The following is a 16,907-nucleotide window of genomic DNA, read 5'->3' on the forward strand; positions in this document are numbered from 1 at the left end:
CTGTGCTGTGCCACACAGCACCGCCTGGTGCTGAGCCACACCATACCTTGCCGACTGAAACATGTCGTCCTGTAACGCGCCACAGTACAGCGTGCTGTGCCGTGCTGTGCCGCACCCCACGGCACTGTGTCGTGCCATGCTGTGCCGTGCCGTACCGTACCATGCTGTGCTGTGCCGTGCCCTGCCACACCGTCCCACACGGCACCCTGTCCTGTTGCTCTGTGCCACACCGTGCCGTGCTGCACTGTGCCACATCGTGCCATGCTGCACCGTACCATACCGTACCAACCCGCACCACCTGTGCTGTGCCACGCTGTGCTGCTCTGTGCTGTCCCGTCCTGCCTGGAGCCATGCTGGTGTGCTGGGCTGAGCCGTGCCGTGCCACAGCCCTGTGCCGTGCTGTGCCATGCCATGCTGTCCTGCCTGGCGCTTGGGAGGGCACCCCTGGGGTGCTGGGTCCAGCGCCGGGATCCCCAGTGGGAGCCAGGGATGCGCTAGGCAGAGCCCAGCCGAGGCCGTGAGATGCTGCGGGGGCTAGGGCGTCCCTGGGGCCGGGGGGGACCCGAGCTGGAGAGGAGCTGGCAGGGGGCTCCCATCCACAGGCATCAGCGCTGGCTGGAGCAGCTGCAGGAGGAGCCGGGCTCTCCCTGGTGGTGCCAGCGCCAGGGCCATGGGCACCAACTGGCACACAGGGGGGTCCCGCCAAGCACCAGGGGACACTCGTCACTGTGGGGGTGACACCGGCACAGGCTGCCCAGGGCGGTGGTGGGGTCGCCGTCCCCAGGGGCTGGACACGGTCCTGGGCCACCGGCTCCAGGGGTAGTGGGGCTGGACCAGAGGGACCCCATAGGTGCCGCCAGCATCACCAGTCAGTGACCGATGTTGCGGTTCCCTCCCAGCCCACCCTGCTCCTGCAGTGCCCCACCATGCCGCGCTGTGCTGTAGCAGCGCCCTGTGTGCCCCCCATGCCATACCATGCCGTACCAGCACCCTGTGTGCCCCCCATGCCGTGCCATGCCATGCTGTGCCGTACCAGCTCCCTCTGTGGCCCCCCTGTGCTGTGCCATGCCATGCTGTGCCGTACCAGCACCCTGTGTGCCCCCCATGCCGTGCTGTGCCGTGCCATACCAGCACCCTGTGTGTCCCCAGTGCCATGCCGTGCTGTGCTGTGTCGTACCAGCGCCCCGTGTGCCATCCCCTGCCGTGCCGTGCCAGCACCCTGTGTGTCCCCTGTGCCATGCCGTGCTGTGCCGTACCAGCACCCTGTGTGCCCCCCGTGCCATGCCGTGCTGTGCTGTGTCGTACCAGCGCCCCGTGTGCCATCCCCTGCCGTGCCGTACCAGCACCATGCGTGCCCCCCATGCCGTGCCGTGCTGTGCCGTGCCGTGCCAGCACCCTGTGTGTCCCCTGTGCCATGCCGTGCTGTGCCGTACCAGCACCCTGTGTGTCCCCCGTGCTGTGCCGTGCTGTGCGTTGCCGTACCAGCGCCTCGTGTGCCATCCCCTGCCATGCTGTGCCATACCATACCATACCAGCGCCCTGTGTCCCCCCATGCCGTGCCGTACCAATCCCTTCTGTGCCCCACCGCTGCCCTGGGCTCTGCTCCGCTGCTGGTGCTGTTCAAGGCCATGCTGCACACATGTCCCATCCAGTGCCATGCTGTTCTGTGCCATTCTGTGCCATGCATCCCCATACTGTATGGTACACCGTGACGTACCGTGCACTACCGCCTGGCACTGTGTCCCCCTGCTTTGCACTGTCTGGCTCTGTGCTGCTCCACGCGTGCCAAGCTGTGCCGTGCTGCACCCTTCTGGGCCGTACCCTGCCCCTCGGTGCTGTGCCGTGCCACACTGTGCCATACTGTGCTCTGCTGAGCTGCGCCATGCTGTACTGTGCCAGATGGGATGGTGCCGTGCCGTGCCACACTGTGCCGTGCTGTGCCATGCTGTGCCGTGCCACGCTGTGCCGTGCCAGACGGGACAGTGCCATGCGGGGCTGTGCCAGGCTGCTCTGCACCGTCAGGCGCTGCTCTGGGCTGCTCCCCACTGTCTGTGCCATGCCGTGCCGTGCCACACCGTGCCGTGCCGGGCCGTGCCGTTAGGTACCACACCCTTCTGGGCCCTGCCGTGCTGTCCTGCTCCACTGTGCTCCCTGCTGTCCCGTGCCGTGCCGTACCGTACTGTGCCATGCTGTGCCGTGCCACACGTACCGTACCGTGCCGTGCCATACTGTGCCATGCTGTGCCGTACCATGCCATACCGTGCCGTGCCGTACCGTACTGTGCCATACTGTGCCGTGCCGTACTGTACTGTGCCATACCATGCTGTGCCATACCATACCATACTGTACTGTGCCATACCATACTGTACCATACCATGCTGTGCCATACCATACCATACTGTACTGTGCCATACCATACTGTACCATACCGTGCTGTGCCATACCATACCATACCATACTGTACTGTGCCATACCATACTGTACCATACCGTGCTGTGCCGTACTGTGCTGTGCCATACCATGCCGTACTGTGCCATGCCGTACTGTACCATGCCATACCATGCCATACCATACCGTGCTGTGCTGTTCCATACCCACCATACCATGCCATACCGTGCCGTGCCGTGCCATACCATGCCATACTGTGCTGTACCGTACTGTACCGTGCCATACTGTGCCGTGCCGTACTGTGCCGTGCTATCCTGGGCCGTGCTGTGCCATGCGGATGGATCCCTGCCGCTGCTGCTGTCAGTGCCGGTGCCGCTGTCACTGCCGGTACCGGTGTCACTGCTGGTACCGGTGGCGGTGCCGGTCGGTCCCAGTGCCAGTGCCTCTGTCAGTGCCGGTGCCGCTGTCACTGCTGGTACCACTGTCACCGCCGGTACCAGTGCTGCTGTCAGTGCCGGTACCGCTGTCACTGCTGGTGCCGCTGTCAGTGGCGGTACCGCTGTCGCTGCCAGTGCTGTTGTCACTGCCGGTACCGGTGTCACTGCTGGTACCGGTGGCGGTGCCGGTCGGTGCCGGTGTCAGTGCCGCTGTCGCTGCCGGTACCGGTGTCACTGGCGCTGTCACTGCCGGTACCGGTGCCGGTACCGGTGCGGGTGGGGGTGGGGCGCTGTCCCCGCCCCGCCCTCGGAAGCGGAAGCGGAAGCGGAGCCCCCCCCCCGCCCCCCGCCCGCGGAGCCGCCGCAGGTACCGGCGGGGCCGGGCCGCTTCCCCGGGCCGGGGGGGTCTCTCGGTGCGGGGCGGCCGGGCCGGGGGCGCCGCGGGCAGCGGGGGGGGGGGGGGGCGGGGCCGGGCTTTGGGGGCGGCCGGGGGCGGGGGGCTGGAGCCGGGGGGGTCCCGCGGCGGGGGGCGGCGCGGGCGCGGGGTCCCCGGGGGCTCGGCCGCGGCCCGGCCCGGGGGGGCTCCGGCCCGGGGGGGCTCCGGCCGCGGCTGCCCGCTGCCCCCGCCCGCAGGCCCGATGGACGCGGAGGTGCCGGCGCCCCGCGGGCTGTAGGAGCCTCCCGCCGCCGCCGGGGCTCGTCCGGGGGGCTCCCGGCCCGGCCATGTCGGGGTCCCTGAGCAAGCGGAGCGACCTGGCCAACGACAACAGCTGCCTGGGGCTGAGCCTGGGGCTGCGCGGCCCCCCCGCGCCCGGGCAGCCGCTGCGCCCCAAGGGCCGCCCCGGCTCCCCGCAGGGCGCCCCGCTCTATGGCGGCACGGAGCTGCGGGGCGGCGGGGGGCCGCCCGCCCCGGCCGGCGAGGAGCCGGCCAACGCCAAGTGGGTGAAGGACGGGCAGAACCAGCTGCGGCGGGCGGCCGAGCGGGACCAGAACCGCAACGAGCTGGGCCCCCCCCCCGAGGAGCTGGAGGTCTCGGCCCGCAACGCCCGCAACGCCGGCGGGGGGGCCCTGCCCCTGCTCATCGACCTGCGGGGCGCCGAGGAGGAGGAGGACGAGGAGGAGGACGAGGAGGAGGAGGAGGAGGAGGGCGACGGGGACTCGACGCCGGTGCAGAGCGACCCCATGACGGCCGAGTCGGAGCAGAGCGGGGAGCGGGCGCCCCGCGAGCACGGCCGCAGCGCCAGCCTGCTCTTCGGGGTGCGCAGCGGCACCGCCAGCGACGAGGACTCCAGCTGGGCCACGCTCAGCCAGGGCAGCCCCGCCGGCAGCTCGCCCGACGACGCAGGTGGGCACCCGAGGGCACCGGCCCCACCGCGGTCCCACGGCTGCCCCACGGTGACCCCTGACTGCCCCATGGCGGCCCCCGCCTGCCCCGTGGCTGTCGCTGCCTGCTCTGCCTGTCCCACTGTGGCCCTTGCCTGCCCCGCAGCCGCTCCTGCCCGTCCTGCGCCTGCCCCTGGTTTCCCCACGGTGTCTCGTGACCGCCCGGTGGTGGCCCCTGCCTGCCCCATGGCTGTCCCTGCCTGCTCTGCCTGCCCCACGGTGCTCCTGCCTGCCCCATGACTGCCCCGATTCCCCCATGGCTGCCCCATGGCTTCCCCTGACAACCATAGGTGGCCCCTGCCTGCCCCATGGCAGCCCCTGCCAGCTCTGCCTGCCCCATGGCAGCCCCTGCCTGTCCCCCCGCTGTCCCCGCCTGCCCCCATCCCGCCATGCCCAGCCTGGTCCTGTCAGCCCCACACCTTCCTCCCCCTCCCGTCCCTGGCTGTGCTCCCACTGCCCCCCAGACCCCCATCGCTGCCTGTGCTCCCCCCATCCCTGCTGGATGCCGTTCTTGCCCCCCCCAGCCCCTGCAGGCTCCGCGGCACCCTGCTGCGTGCCCCCCACCCATGTTGTGCCCTCCCTGGGCCGTCTCCCCTCCGCGCTCTTGCTGGTTGCGCGGTCCCTGCTGTGCTGGCGCCCACCGCCCCTCTCTGCGGGTGCAGCCCCAGCGTCCCCCCAGCACCTCCGTGCCCCCCGGCCCTGCTGTGTGCCCTGGCACCCCCCTGTGCCCCCCAGCACCCCCTGTGCCCCCGGCGCTCTCCCTGCGTCCCCAGCCCCCCGTCCCCCCGCCTGCCGGTGTCACCCCCGCCCCGGGCCCCCCGGCACCGCGGCCCCGCTCCGGCCGCCCGCTCCCCGCCGCCCCCGCCCCGCCCGGCCCCGCTGCCGCATCCCGCCGGCCCCGGCGCTGCCGTCAGCGGTTGCCGGGGAAACGCCCGGTCCGGCCCGGCCGCAGGTGAGCGCTGCCGCGGGGAGCGGGGCCGGGACCGGGACCGGGACCGGGCCGGGGCCCCGCGCCCGCCGGGGGGGGCTGGGGGCGCGGGGGGGTCCCGGCGGCGGCAGGGACCCGGCCGTGGCCCCGCCGCAGACGCGCCCGGGGGCTCGGTGGGGCCGTGTCCCGCCGGGCCCTGGGACCCCCGGCCCCGCGGGGCCTGGCTGGGGTCCCCCCTCCTCACGGCGAGGCGGGGCCCCCGCCTCACGGCAGCGGGGGGTCCCGGGCCCGGCCTGGCCGCGGGCCCCCCCCCCCCGGCGATGGGGGGCCCAGAGCCCTCCCTGGGGGTCCCCGCCTCGCTGGGCTCCGCGGGGCCGTGCCCTGCCTGGGCCGCCCTGACCGGCCCCTGCTCCCCCAGATTCCTTCTGGACCCGCAACTCCTTCGAGACGGATTCGGACCTGCCTGCGGGATGGATGCGGGTGCAGGACACCTCGGGCACCTACTACTGGCACATCCCCACCGGCACCACGCAGTGGGAGCCCCCCTCGGGGCTGGCCCGCGGCTCGGCCCCCGGCTCCCCGGGCAGCACCCCCTCCGAGGAGCCGCCGGTGAGTCCGGCCTGGGGACCCCGGGGCCGCGGGGCTGCCCCGTGGCGCGCGCCCTGAGCCGCCCCTGCTCTCCCCGCAGCTCGCCTGGACGGGCTTCGCCCCGGCTGAGCGCTTCGGCGAGGGGGACTTCTGGAAGGTGAGAGGGGGCGGTGGGCGGCCGGGGGGGCAGCACCCCGCGGCGCCCGGCCCCTGCCAGCCCCCGCGTCCCTCCCCAGGACCCCGCGGCGGAGGAGGCGGATGAGGAGCCCGGAGCGCAGGATGCGGAGCCGCCGTCACCGGGCCTGGCCTCGCCGGGCATGGGGTGCGTGGGGCTGCGCCTGGGCCCCGCGGGGAGGTGGGACCCCCGGGATGGGCGGCGGGAGGGGGCCTGCGGGGCCGGAGCTGGGCCCTGAGCTGGGGGTGGGGGGCCGGGGTCTCCCCGCCGGTGCCGGGAGGCAGCAGCCACTGACGGCCCCCTTGCTCTTGCAGCGCGGCCCTGGCCGAGGAGGACAAGCCGGGCTCCAAGGTAGGCCTGGGGTCCCGGGGCGGCGGGTACATGGCCCAGACCCCCCCCACGCCGCGGAGCCCCCACCGACTCGGCTGGCCCCTTCCCTGCTGCTGCTGCTGCCCATGCGGGGCCTGGGGGCTGCCCCGCTGCCGGGGGGTGGCTGGGACCCCCGCCCCGGGGTTGTGCCCCAGCCCTGGCACCGCCATGGGAGGGGGCTCAGCCGGGTCCGGGGCGCGCGGTGCCCCCGCCGCAGGGTCTGCCCTGGATTGGGGCACGCAGGAGTGGGCGGCTGGCCGGGGTCCCCACAGCGGGGCCGTGCCTGCCCTACGCCATGCCTGCCCCACGCCGTGCCCTGCAGCGCTTCGCCGTGCGCTCGCTGGGCTGGGTGGAGATGAGCGAGGACGAGCTGGCGCCAGGCAGGAGCAGCATCGCCGTCAACAACTGCATCCGCCAGCTCTCCCTGCACCAGCGCGGCCCCCCCGGCACCTGGGGTGAGGTGAGTGCCCCCGCGCCCCTGCCCTGCACACCGGCTCCCAGCATGGCCCCTGGGCCCCCCCTGACTCGGTCCCCCCCCAGGGCCGGGCGATGCTGTTGCTGCTGGAGAGCCAGACGCTGAAGCTGGTGGACCCGCAGGATCAGGCCCTGCTGCACGCGCAGCCCGTGGCCAGCATCCGCGTCTGGGGCGTGGGGCGTGACAGCGGCAGGTGGGGGGCGCGGGGTCAGGGGGTCCGGGGACGTGCTGGGTGCCCGGGCATGCGGGTTGGGGGTGAGCGGGGATCCGCGGGGCGGGGGGGCTGTATGGGACCCCACGGGGGCTGCGTGAGGTCCCACAGGTGCGGGATGGGGCCACACGGGGAGTGCCGCGCAGGCGGGCACAGGCGCTACGCAGGGTCTGTGTGTGCAGGGGGTGGGCGCGGGGTGAGTCCCTGCACCTGCGGGTTCTGGGGATGGGGCTGTCTGGTGCCTGCCGGGATGCGCGGGGATCCGGGTGCTTGCAGAGCGCAGGGCTGAGGGGTCCCGTGCACATGGGGTGCAGGGGTGTGCAGGGATTGGGGCGCAGGCGGGGCATGGGGCTGCGGGGGTCCCGTGCGTGTGGGTTGTGGGGCTGGGCAGGATCTGGCTGCACACAGGGTGTGGGGCCCATGCATGTGGGTGCAGGAGGGTGCAGGGTTTGGAGTGCACGCGGGGCGTGGGGCTGTGGGGTCCCGTGTACCCATGGTGCAGGGCCATGCGGGGTCCCGAGGCTGAGCCCCCAGAGTGGTGCCAGGGCGGGGGGGTCTCATGGGTCAGGCATGGCCCCATGCGGGTGTGGGGTGACCCACGTGGTGGGGATCATGGGGGACGCGTGTGCCCCGGCCCCACTAACTCCGCTCTCTGGCTCTCTCCTGCTGCGCTGACCGGGGATGCAGGGAGAGGTATGGCGGCCCAGTCCCGCGCCAGTCCTCCCAGTCCCATCCCTTGCTGGGCTGGTGGTGGAGGCACTCAGGGTGGGGTGGTGGGGAGCTCAGGGCAGCTGGGGTGGCCGGGGGGGGGGTCCTGAGTGCAGCCCCTCCCCGCAGGGACTTCGCCTATGTGGCCCGGGACCAGCTGACGCAGATGCTCAAGTGCCACGTCTTCCGCTGCGAGAGCCCCGCCAAGAACATTGCCACCAGCCTGCACGAGGTCTGCTCCCAGGTGAGCCCCCCGAGCCCCCTTCGGCCCCAGGTGAGCAGCCCCCAGCCCCCTTCGGCCCCAGGTGAGCCTTTCCACTGCCTCCAGCCCCAGCCTGCATGAGGTCTGCTCCCAAGTGACACCCCCCCCAGCCCCAGGTGAGCCCCCCATGGCCCCCCCAGCCCCAGGTCTGCTCCCAGTGAGCCCCTCCAGACCCCCCCCGGCCCTAGGTGAGCGCCCCTCAGCCTCCCCCCCAGCTCCGAGGTCTGTTCCCAGTGAGACCCTCCTCACCCTGCTGTCCCCAGGGAGCAGCCAGCTGGTGGGGTGCCGTGGCCCTGCGTGGGGAGCAGGGGCTGGGGGCTGTGGCATGACGGCCGGGGGGGCTGGTGCCCCCGTGCTCTCCCCAGATCATGGCAGAGCGGCGAAGCGCCCGGGCGCTGGCTAACGGTCTCTCCGTGGACTCCTCCAGGCTGGTGGAGATCCCCTTCCAGGGTACGGCTCAGGGGGCAGACCTGGGGAGAGCCTGCCGTGTCCGGGGGCTGTGTGTGCTGGGGGGGTGCTGGGGGGGCAGGGACGGCTGTTGGGGGACGGCTGGGTGTTGGGCGATGGTTGGGGTGGGGGCCGGGTGTTGGGATGCAGCGGTGGCGGGGGGCCAAGTGTGGGTGACGCGGTGCGGTGGCGTTGGCGCGGGGCTGACCCTGTCCTGTGCCGCAGTGGAGTTCCCGGCGCCCAAGAGCGAGGTGGTGCAGAAGTTCCCGGTGTTCTACCTGGGCTGCGTGCCCGTCGCCAAGCCCGTGGGTGAGCGCGGGGCTCGGGCCGCGCTGGGCGGTGCTGGGGGCGGCCAGGGGCACTCACACCCCGTAGGGCTGCCATGGGCAGGCACCCCTGCCCCCCGCGGGGCACCCCTGAGCCCCCTGCCCATCCCCAGGCATGGACGTCATCAATGCGGCACTGGAGGCGGCACTGGCCACTGGCAGCAAGGAGCACTGGACCCCCATCGTGGTCAACGTGGCGCCCGCCACGCTCACCATCACCCACGAGCAGGTGGGTCCGGCCCCGCGGTTCCCTGTTGCTGTCCCCGTCCCGGTGGCGTGGCAGGGGCAGCGGTGACCCCTGGCCGCGTCCCGCAGACGGAGGTGGTGCTGTGCGAGTGCCGCGTGCGGTTCCTGTCCTTCATGGGGGTGGGCCGGGACGTGCGCTCCTTCGCCTTCATCATGGCCAGCGCCCCGGGCGCCTTCCGCTGCCACATGGTCTGGTGCGAGCCCAACGCCGCGGGGCTGAGCGAGGCGCTGCAGGCCGCCTGCATGGTGAGTGTCCCCCGCGGCCCCCTCCCCATCCCCGCAGCCCCCTCCCCGGCCCGGCCGCTGACCCCGCTCTCCCCAGCTGCGCTACCAGAAGTGCCTGGACGCTCGGCCCCAGGCCTCCAGCTCCTGCCTGCCCGCACCACCCGCCGACTCGGTGGCCCGCCGGGTGGGCTCCTCCGTCCGCAGGGGCGTGCAGACCCTGCTGGGCAGCCTGAAGCCCAAGCGCCTCGGGGCCCAGACGCCGTGAGCCAGGACAGGGGGAGTGACCGAGACCCCTTCCCCACCCGCCACCCCTGGGACAGGACGGGGGGACGGGATGGAGGGGGCAGCAGCGCTGGGGACGCGCAGGGCGCCAGCGGAGCGCGAGCCCGCGCCGGGGGGGCGTGCGTGTGTGTGTGCGAGCGTCCCCGCGCACGGAGCTGCGTGCGAGGTGCCGTGGGGCACGTGCCTGTGCTGGGGGTGCGCGCCGAGCGCGGTGCCCCGCCGTGGCTCCGCTCCCTCCGGCCGTGCTCCAGGGCGGCGGGTCGGGGGTCCTGCCCCACGCGCCGGGGCGAGCCCCCCGCCGCCCTGCGGGGATGATGGTGCCGGCGCGGCGGGGGCACGGGGCCCACCCTGCCCTGATGCATGCAGTCTAACCTGCGGTGTGGGGCTCCCCGGGGCTGCCGGCTCTGGAGCTGCCACGCCTGCTGTAACAAAGATCTGTGTCGTACTAAATAATTAATAAACCCATTCCACCAGCCTGGCCTGGCCCCTCGCGCTGCGGCACCCGCCCGGAGGAGGATGAGGAGGAGCAGCGGGGCCGCGTGCCCTCCCGGCACATCCCGCAGGGCCTCGGGCAGGAGCCGCTGGGTCCATCACACCTTTATTGTGCCGCAGGCAGGGGCGGCAGCTGCTGGAAGCACCGGGAGCACCAGGACAGGCAGGGACCTGCCTCAGCCCTCGCCTGTCCACACCGGGCCCGGGCACTGCCTGTGTCCCAGGGCCCGATCCTGCCTCAGCAGAGCCGCCGCTGCCGCCAGAGCTCCTGGATGCGTGGGAAGGGCAGCGCTGGGCGCAGGGGCTGGCAGAGGCTGGGGTCGGCGGAGCGGCCGGTGCGCAGGGCGCAGAGCAGTGCTGCCTTGCAGGCGGCCAGGCAGGGCTCGCGGGGCGGGTGGCCCTTGTGGAAGAGGAACCAGAAGCGCTGGAAGAGGCGCTCATCGTCCTGGAAGCGGCGGATGAGCTGGTCCCAGTCGGCGGGGAAGGCGCTGGGCAGCCCGTAGGCCTCGCGGGCGCGGTAGAGGCGCTGCCAGCGTGGCTCTGCCCCCGGCGCGTTGGCCTCAGTGAGGTTGAGGATGAAGGTCTCGTGGTCCAGCACGGCGTGGGAGCTGCCGGGGTAGGCACCATCCACCTCGTACACGCGGTAGCCTGTGGGCAGGGCGGGCTGGGTCAGGGCAGGCAGCGGCACCGCGGCCGGAGGGGTGGGCTGCGCTGGGGCGGGGGCTCAGGGCGCACCAGGGTTGAGGTTGATGTAGGTGGTGACGCTGGGGGCCACGAAGGCGACAGAGACGGGGCGCGTCAGCGTCTCCTCGTCGTAGAACATCTCAAACTCGTCCACGTGCGTGTGCCCGAAGAACTGAGCCGCGATGGTGCCCTCAAACCTGCGCCGGGCCGGGGGGGTGAGGGCTGCCGGCACCCAGACCTCCACCCCGGCCCCACCGCACTGCCTGGCAGCCGGCATGGCGCAGCCGGTCCCGTGACCCGGACTCCCCCGTTACGCTGGGCTTAGCTGACGCCATGTGTCCAGGCCGTGCCTGTCGGCGCTGGCTCCGGCACAGCCCTGCCTGGCACGGCAGCTTTGGGCTCCTGACCGCGGACACTCCGGCACAGCACCGTCCCCCCCGTCCCCTCCCATGCCGCCGCTGCTGCCGTCGCAGGGCGGGGGTCCGCGGGGCTGACCTGCTGACGATGCGGTAGTAGTTCCAGCTCCAGCTGCGCAGGCAGTGGGCCGGGGGGATGTGCCCGATGATGTGCACCTAGGAGGCAGTGGAGGACGGGGGGGCTGGGGGGTGCCCGGGACCCCCCCATCTGCAGGGCCGGTGCCCCCCCCGCCCTCACCTTCTCCCCCGCCTGCTCGGCGGCCGCCAGGACCCCCACCAGCCACTGCAGCTGCCCCGCGGGGTCGGTGGAGTTGATGAGGAGCCAGAAATTGGCCTGGGAGCAGAAATTCATGTTGAGGGAGACGAGGCGCAGCCCAGGCCAGACCTGCACCGTGTAGAAACCGGCGGCCCTGCAGGGACAGGGGGGTGAGCACTGCCTGCCCCTGCCCCATGCCGCACGTCCCCGTGCCCACCCTGGGCCCCCCGGCTCCCTGCCCACCCTGGCACCCCCCTCCCCTCTGCCTGCCTGCCCCCAGCACCCCCGGAGCCCTCCCATCCCTGCCTGCCCGAAGTACCCCACACTTACCAGCCATGAGCCCCCCCACCTCCCAGTATGGAGCCCCCCACCTCGCCCCTGCTAACCTGAGGCACCTGCACCCTCCCGGCACCGAGCCCCTGCTAGGCTGGGGCTCCCCTTGCCCCCCCAAGTACGGAGACTACTCTGTGCCCTTCCAGCCCTGAACCCCGCCGAGTCCCCCCAGCCCAAAGCTCCCAGTCCTGAGCCCCCCTTGCCCTCCCAGCTCTGAGCCCCCCCCTCGCCCTTGCTAGCCCGGCCCCCCCCAGCCCCCCCAGTATGGAGACCACTCCGTGCCCTCCCAGACCTGAGTCCCCCTGAGCCCCTGCTAGCCCGGAGCCCCCCAGCCCGGAGCCCCCTGCCCAGCCCCTGCCGACAGCCGCCCCCACCGGAGGGTCTGCAGCGCTGGGGGAGGCAGCCAGTCCTGCCAGGCCTCGGCCATGGCGTCGTACAGCCAGGCGGAGGACTGGTTGCCCTGCACATATGGCGGGGGAAAGGCATTGACGGGAGTGGCCTCGTGGTTGCCCACGGCCGGGTAGACAGGCAGGGCGCCCAGGTGCCGGCGCAGCAGCCCGGTGACGGTGCGCAGGGCCAGCAGCTGGTCCTGGCGGCTCTGCTGCCAGACGTCGTGTGCTGGGATGTCGCCCGTCCAGTATGCGGCGGCGAAGGGGGCCGTGCCGGGGAGCCGGGCCAGCAGCGCCTCAATGGTGTGCAGCGGCAGGTCGCACTTGCCGTACTCGCCCCAGAAGCCGGCACCGCCAGGGCCGGGGCGGGCAGCACCGCGGCAGCAGAGCGGGTCAGGGCAGGCGGCCTCGCTGCCTGGCGTGTAGCGGCGATCCCAGTGCAGGTCGGTGAGGAAGAGGAGGCGGGCGGTGGGGGCGCCGGGTGGCGGGGGTGCCGGGGGCCGCACCGGTGGCTTGGGGGTGGCGGGCAGGGAGACGTTCCAGGCACTGAAGATGTCCCAGTGGCCACAGCGCCGGCCCAGCAGCAGCCCGCAGGCCTCGCTGGGCCGGAGCACGGAGCGGGCCCAGGCCGACACCACGTCTTGCTGGAAGAGCTGCACGGCCTGCCGGCAGATGTCGGGGCGCGCCAGCCGCAGGTCCTGGCACAGCCGGGCCGCCACGCGCCCCACGCGCGCCACGTTGGGCTCCATCTGCGGGGCAGGGACCAGCTGGGCTGCTGCCCTTCGCCCCCGGCTGCCCAGACCCACTGGGCTCAGAGCCCCGGGGCCGGGGCACCCACACCCGCCCAGTCCCCTCCACCCGCCCCACGCCCGGGCCCCAGTCTGGTTCCCCTTTCGGGGAAGGAAGGGGGAGGTCCCTGGGGCCCGTCGCAGCTGCACCCCAGCCTGTCCCTGTCCCTCAGCACGGAGCTGCTGGCCTGTCCCAGCCCGTCCCGGCCCATCCCTGTCCTGGTCCCGTGCCCATCACAAGCCACGACGTGCCCCAGCCTGCCCCAGCCCCGGGCCTGTCACGAGGTCCTGGCCCGGCCCCATCCCCGCTCCTGTCTCCAGCCTGTCCCTGTCCTGTCTTGTCCCTGTCCTGTTCCCGTCTCCAGCCCTTCCCCTTCTGTCCCTGTCCCCATCTCCAGCGTCTCTGTCCTGTCCTGTCCCTGTCCTGTCCCAGCCCTCTCCTGACCTGTTCCGACCTGTCCCTGTCCCCATCTCCAGCCTGTCCCTGTCCTGTCCCTGTCCCGTCCTGGCCCTGGCCCTGTCCTGTCCCAGCCCCGTCCTGACCTGTCCCGTCCCCATCTCCAGCCCGTCCCCGTCCTGTCCCCATCCCTGTCCCGTCCCCGTCTCCAGCCCTTCCCCTCCTGTCCCTGTCCTCCCCTGAACCCGTTCCTGTCCCGGACCACGCTGGCCCCGCTCTGCCCGTCCCGTCCGGTCCCGTCCGGTCCCGTCCGCACCTGCAGCGCCAGGCCCAGCGCCCCGAAGAGCAGCCGGCAGGCCGGGCACGACACGTTCCGCCAGCCCCAGCGCGGGGCCGCCGCGAGGAACGGCTCCGCCCCGGCAGGGGGCGACCCCGCCGACAGCGACAGCGACAGCGACAGCGACAGCGACAGCACCAGCGGCAGCGGCAGCGGCAGCGGCAGGGCCGGGCCGGCGCCCCGAGCCCGCGCCGCCATGGCGGAACGAGGCCTCCGCCGCCGGGCGGGGCGCGGCGGGGCGGGGCCGGGGGGGGGCCGGCACCGGGGGGGCGGGAACAGGGGCGGGGGGAGACGGCGGCGCCTTTAAATGGCGCCAGGGGCAGGATGGGAGATGGGGTCCGCGAGGGGCTCTGTGGGAGATGGGGTCCTGTGGGCTCTGTGGGAGATGGGGTCCCTGGGCACTGTGGGAGATGGAGTCCTGTGGGCTCTGTGGGAGATGGGGTCCTGTGGGCACTGTGGGAGATGGGGTCCTGTGGGCACTGTGGGAGATGGGGTCCCTGGGCACTGTGGGAGATGGGGTCCTGTGGGCACTGTGGGAGATGGGGTCCTGTGGGCACTGTGGGAGATGGGGTCCTGTGGGCTCTGTGGGAGATGGAGTCCTGTGGGCACTGTGGGAGATGGAGTCCTGTGGGCTCTGTGGGAGATGGGGTCCTGTGGGCACTGTGGGAGATGGAGTCCTGTGGGCTCTGTGGGAGATGGGGTCCCTGGGCACTGTGGGAGATGGGGTCCTGTGGGCTCTGTGGGAGATGGGGTCCGCGAGGGGCTCTGTGGGAGATGGGGTCCTGTGGGCACTGTGGGAGATGGGGTCCTGTGGGCACTGTGGGAGATGGGGTCCTGTGGGCACTGTGGGAGATGGGGTCCCTGGGCACTGTGGGAGATGGGGTCCTGTGGGCACTGTGGGAGATGGGGTCCTGTGGGCACTGTGGGAGATGGGGTCCTGTGGGCACTGTGGGAGATGGGGTCCTGTGGGCTCTGTGGGAGATGGAGTCCTGTGGGCACTGTGGGAGATGGAGTCCTGTGGGCTCTGTGGGAGATGGGGTCCTGTGGGCTCTGTGGGAGATGGGGTCCGCGAGGGGCTCTGTGGGAGATGGGGTCCTGTGGGCACTGTGGGAGATGGGGTCCTGTGGGCTCTGTGGGAGATGGGGTCCTGTGGGCTCTGTGGGAGATGGGGTCCCTGGGCACTGTGGGAGATGGGGTCCTGTGGGCTCTGTGGGAGATGGAGTCCTGTGGGCTCTGTGGGAGATGGGGTCCTGTGGGCTCTGTGGGAGATGGAGTCCTGTGGGCTCTGTGGGAGATGGGGTCCTGTGGGCTCTGTGGGAGATGGGGTCCTGTGGGCTCTGTGGGAGATGGGGTCCTGTAGGCTCTGTGGGAGATGGGGTCCCTGGGCACTGTGGGAGATGGAGTCCTGTGGGCTCTGTGGGAGATGGGGTCCTGTGGGCACTGTGGGAGATGGGGTCCTGTGGGCACTGTGGGAGATGGGGTCCCTGGGCACTGTGGGAGATGGGGTCCTGTGGGCACTGTGGGAGATGGGGTCCGCGAGGGGCTCTGTGGGAGATGGGGTCCTGTGGGCACTGTGGGAGATGGGGTCCTGTGGGCTCTGTGGGAGATGGGGTCCTGTGGGCTCTGTGGGAGATGGGGTCCTGTGGGCACTGTGGGAGATGGAGTCCTGTGGGCACTGTGGGAGATGGAGTCCTGTGGGCTCTGTGGGAGATGGGGTCCTGTGGGCACTGTGGGAGATGGGGTCCGCGAGGGGCTCTGTGGGAGATGGGGTCCTGTGGGCACTGTGGGAGATGGGGTCCTGTGGGCACTGTGGGAGATGGGGTCCTGTGGGCTCTGTGGGAGATGGAGTCCTGTGGGCTCTGTGGGAGATGGGGTCCTGTGGGCTCTGTGGGAGATGGGGTCCCTGGGCACTGTGGGAGATGGGGTCCTGTGGGCTCTGTGGGAGATGGGGTCCCTGGGCACTGTGGGAGATGGGGTCCCTGGGCACTGTGGGAGATGGAGTCCTGTGGGCACTGTGGGAGATGGGGTCCTGTGGGCACTGTGGGAGATGGGGTCCCTGGGCACTGTGGGAGATGGGGTCCTGTGGGCACTGTGGGAGATGGAGTCCTGTGGGCACTGTGGGAGATGGGGTCCTGTGGGCTCTGTGGGAGATGGGGTCCTGTGGGCTCTGTGGGAGATGGGGTCCTGTGGGCACTGTGGGAGATGGGGTCCCTGGGCACTGTGGGAGATGGGGTCCTGTGGGCTCTGTGGGAGATGGAGTCCTGTGGGCTCTGTGGGAGATGGGGTCCCTGGGCACTGTGGGAGATGGGGTCCTGTGGGCTCTGTGGGAGATGGAGTCCTGTGGGCACTGTGGGAGATGGGGTCCTGTGGGCACTGTGGGAGATGGGGTCCTGTGGGCTCTGTGGGAGATGGAGTCCTGTGGGCTCTGTGGGAGATGGAGTCCTGTGGGCACTGTGGGAGATGGGGTCCCTGGGCTCTGTGGGAGATGGAGTCCTGTGGGCACTGTGGGAGATGGAGTCCTGTGGGCACTGTGGGAGATGGGGTCCCTGGGCACTGTGGGAGATGGGGTCCTGTGGGCACTGTGGGAGATGGGGTCCTGTGGGCTCTGTGGGAGATGGAGTCCTGTGGGCTCTGTGGGAGATGGGGTCCCTGGGCACTGTGGGAGATGGGGTCCGCGAGGGGCTCTGTGGGAGATGGAGTCCTGTGGGCACTGTGGGAGATGGGGTCCTGTGGGCTCTGTGGGAGATGGGGTCCTGTGGGCTCTGTGGGAGATGGGGTCCTGTGGGCACTGTGGGAGATGGGGTCCCTGGGCACTGTGGGAGATGGGGTCCTGTGGGCTCTGTGGGAGATGGAGTCCTGTGGGCTCTGTGGGAGATGGAGTCCTGTGGGCACTGTGGGAGATGGGGTCCTGTGGGCTCTGTGGGAGATGGGGTCCTGTGGGCTCTGTGGGAGATGGAGTCCTGTGGGCACTGTGGGAGATGGGGTCCTGTGGGCTCTGTGGGAGATGGGGTCCTGTGGGCACTGTGGGAGATGGGGTCCTGTGGGCACTGTGGGAGATGGGGTCCTGTGGGCTCTGTGGGAGATGGGGTCCCTGGGCACTGTGGGAGATGGAGTCCTGTGGGCTCTGTGGGAGATGGGGTCCTGTGGGCACTGTGGGAGATGGGGTCCTGTGGGCTCTGTGGGAGATGGGGTCCCTGGGCACTGTGGGAGATGGAGTCCTGTGGGCTCTGTGGGAGATGGGGTCCTGTGGGCACTGTGGGAGATGGGGTCCCTGGGCTCTGTGGGAGATGGGGTCCTGTGGGCTCTGTGGGAGATGGGGTCCTGTGGGCTCTGTGGGAGATGGGGTCCCTGGGCACTGTGGGAGA

At 71.9% G+C, this 16,907-nt stretch overlaps 2 protein-coding genes across 3 annotated transcripts; one reads left to right on the top strand and one right to left on the bottom strand.

Annotated features, from left to right (window-relative positions):
* Positions 1 to 3,548: 3,548 nt before the first annotated feature.
* Positions 3,549 to 9,909, top strand: APBB1 (amyloid beta precursor protein binding family B member 1; the record flags this gene model as incomplete). The annotated part of the gene is made up of 13 exons (XM_082304668.1): positions 3,549 to 4,170; positions 5,555 to 5,745; positions 5,825 to 5,881; positions 5,961 to 6,046; positions 6,214 to 6,250; positions 6,591 to 6,728; positions 6,809 to 6,936; positions 7,792 to 7,906; positions 8,290 to 8,374; positions 8,597 to 8,680; positions 8,811 to 8,926; positions 9,013 to 9,189; positions 9,266 to 9,909. The coding sequence occupies 13 exons, from the start codon at positions 3,549 to 3,551 to the stop codon at positions 9,431 to 9,433; spliced, it is 2,004 nt and encodes a 667-aa protein (XP_082160794.1). The 3' UTR covers positions 9,434 to 9,909.
* A 126-nt stretch (positions 9,910 to 10,035) lies between these two features.
* On the bottom strand, positions 10,036 to 13,746 carry SMPD1 (sphingomyelin phosphodiesterase 1). Of its 2 annotated transcripts, XM_082337835.1 has the most exons (6): positions 13,522 to 13,746; positions 12,006 to 12,769; positions 11,281 to 11,452; positions 11,122 to 11,198; positions 10,678 to 10,823; positions 10,036 to 10,590 (listed from the first exon to the last, which is right to left on the bottom strand). In XM_082337835.1, exons 1-6 carry the CDS (start codon positions 13,738 to 13,740, stop codon positions 10,181 to 10,183), a joined length of 1,788 nt encoding a protein of 595 aa, XP_082193961.1. In that variant the 5' UTR covers positions 13,741 to 13,746; the 3' UTR covers positions 10,036 to 10,180. The 2 variants fall into 2 exon arrangements, with proteins under 2 accessions (XP_082193961.1, XP_082193962.1); XM_082337836.1 differs by lacking the exon at positions 10,678 to 10,823 and having other exon boundaries at positions 11,281 to 11,376.
* Between the last annotated feature and the right edge of the window lie 3,161 nt (positions 13,747 to 16,907).

The sequence above is a fragment of the Platalea leucorodia genome, assembly GCF_965183815.1.
Source record: "Platalea leucorodia genome assembly, chromosome: 2".
NCBI lineage: Eukaryota > Metazoa > Chordata > Aves > Pelecaniformes > Threskiornithidae > Platalea > Platalea leucorodia.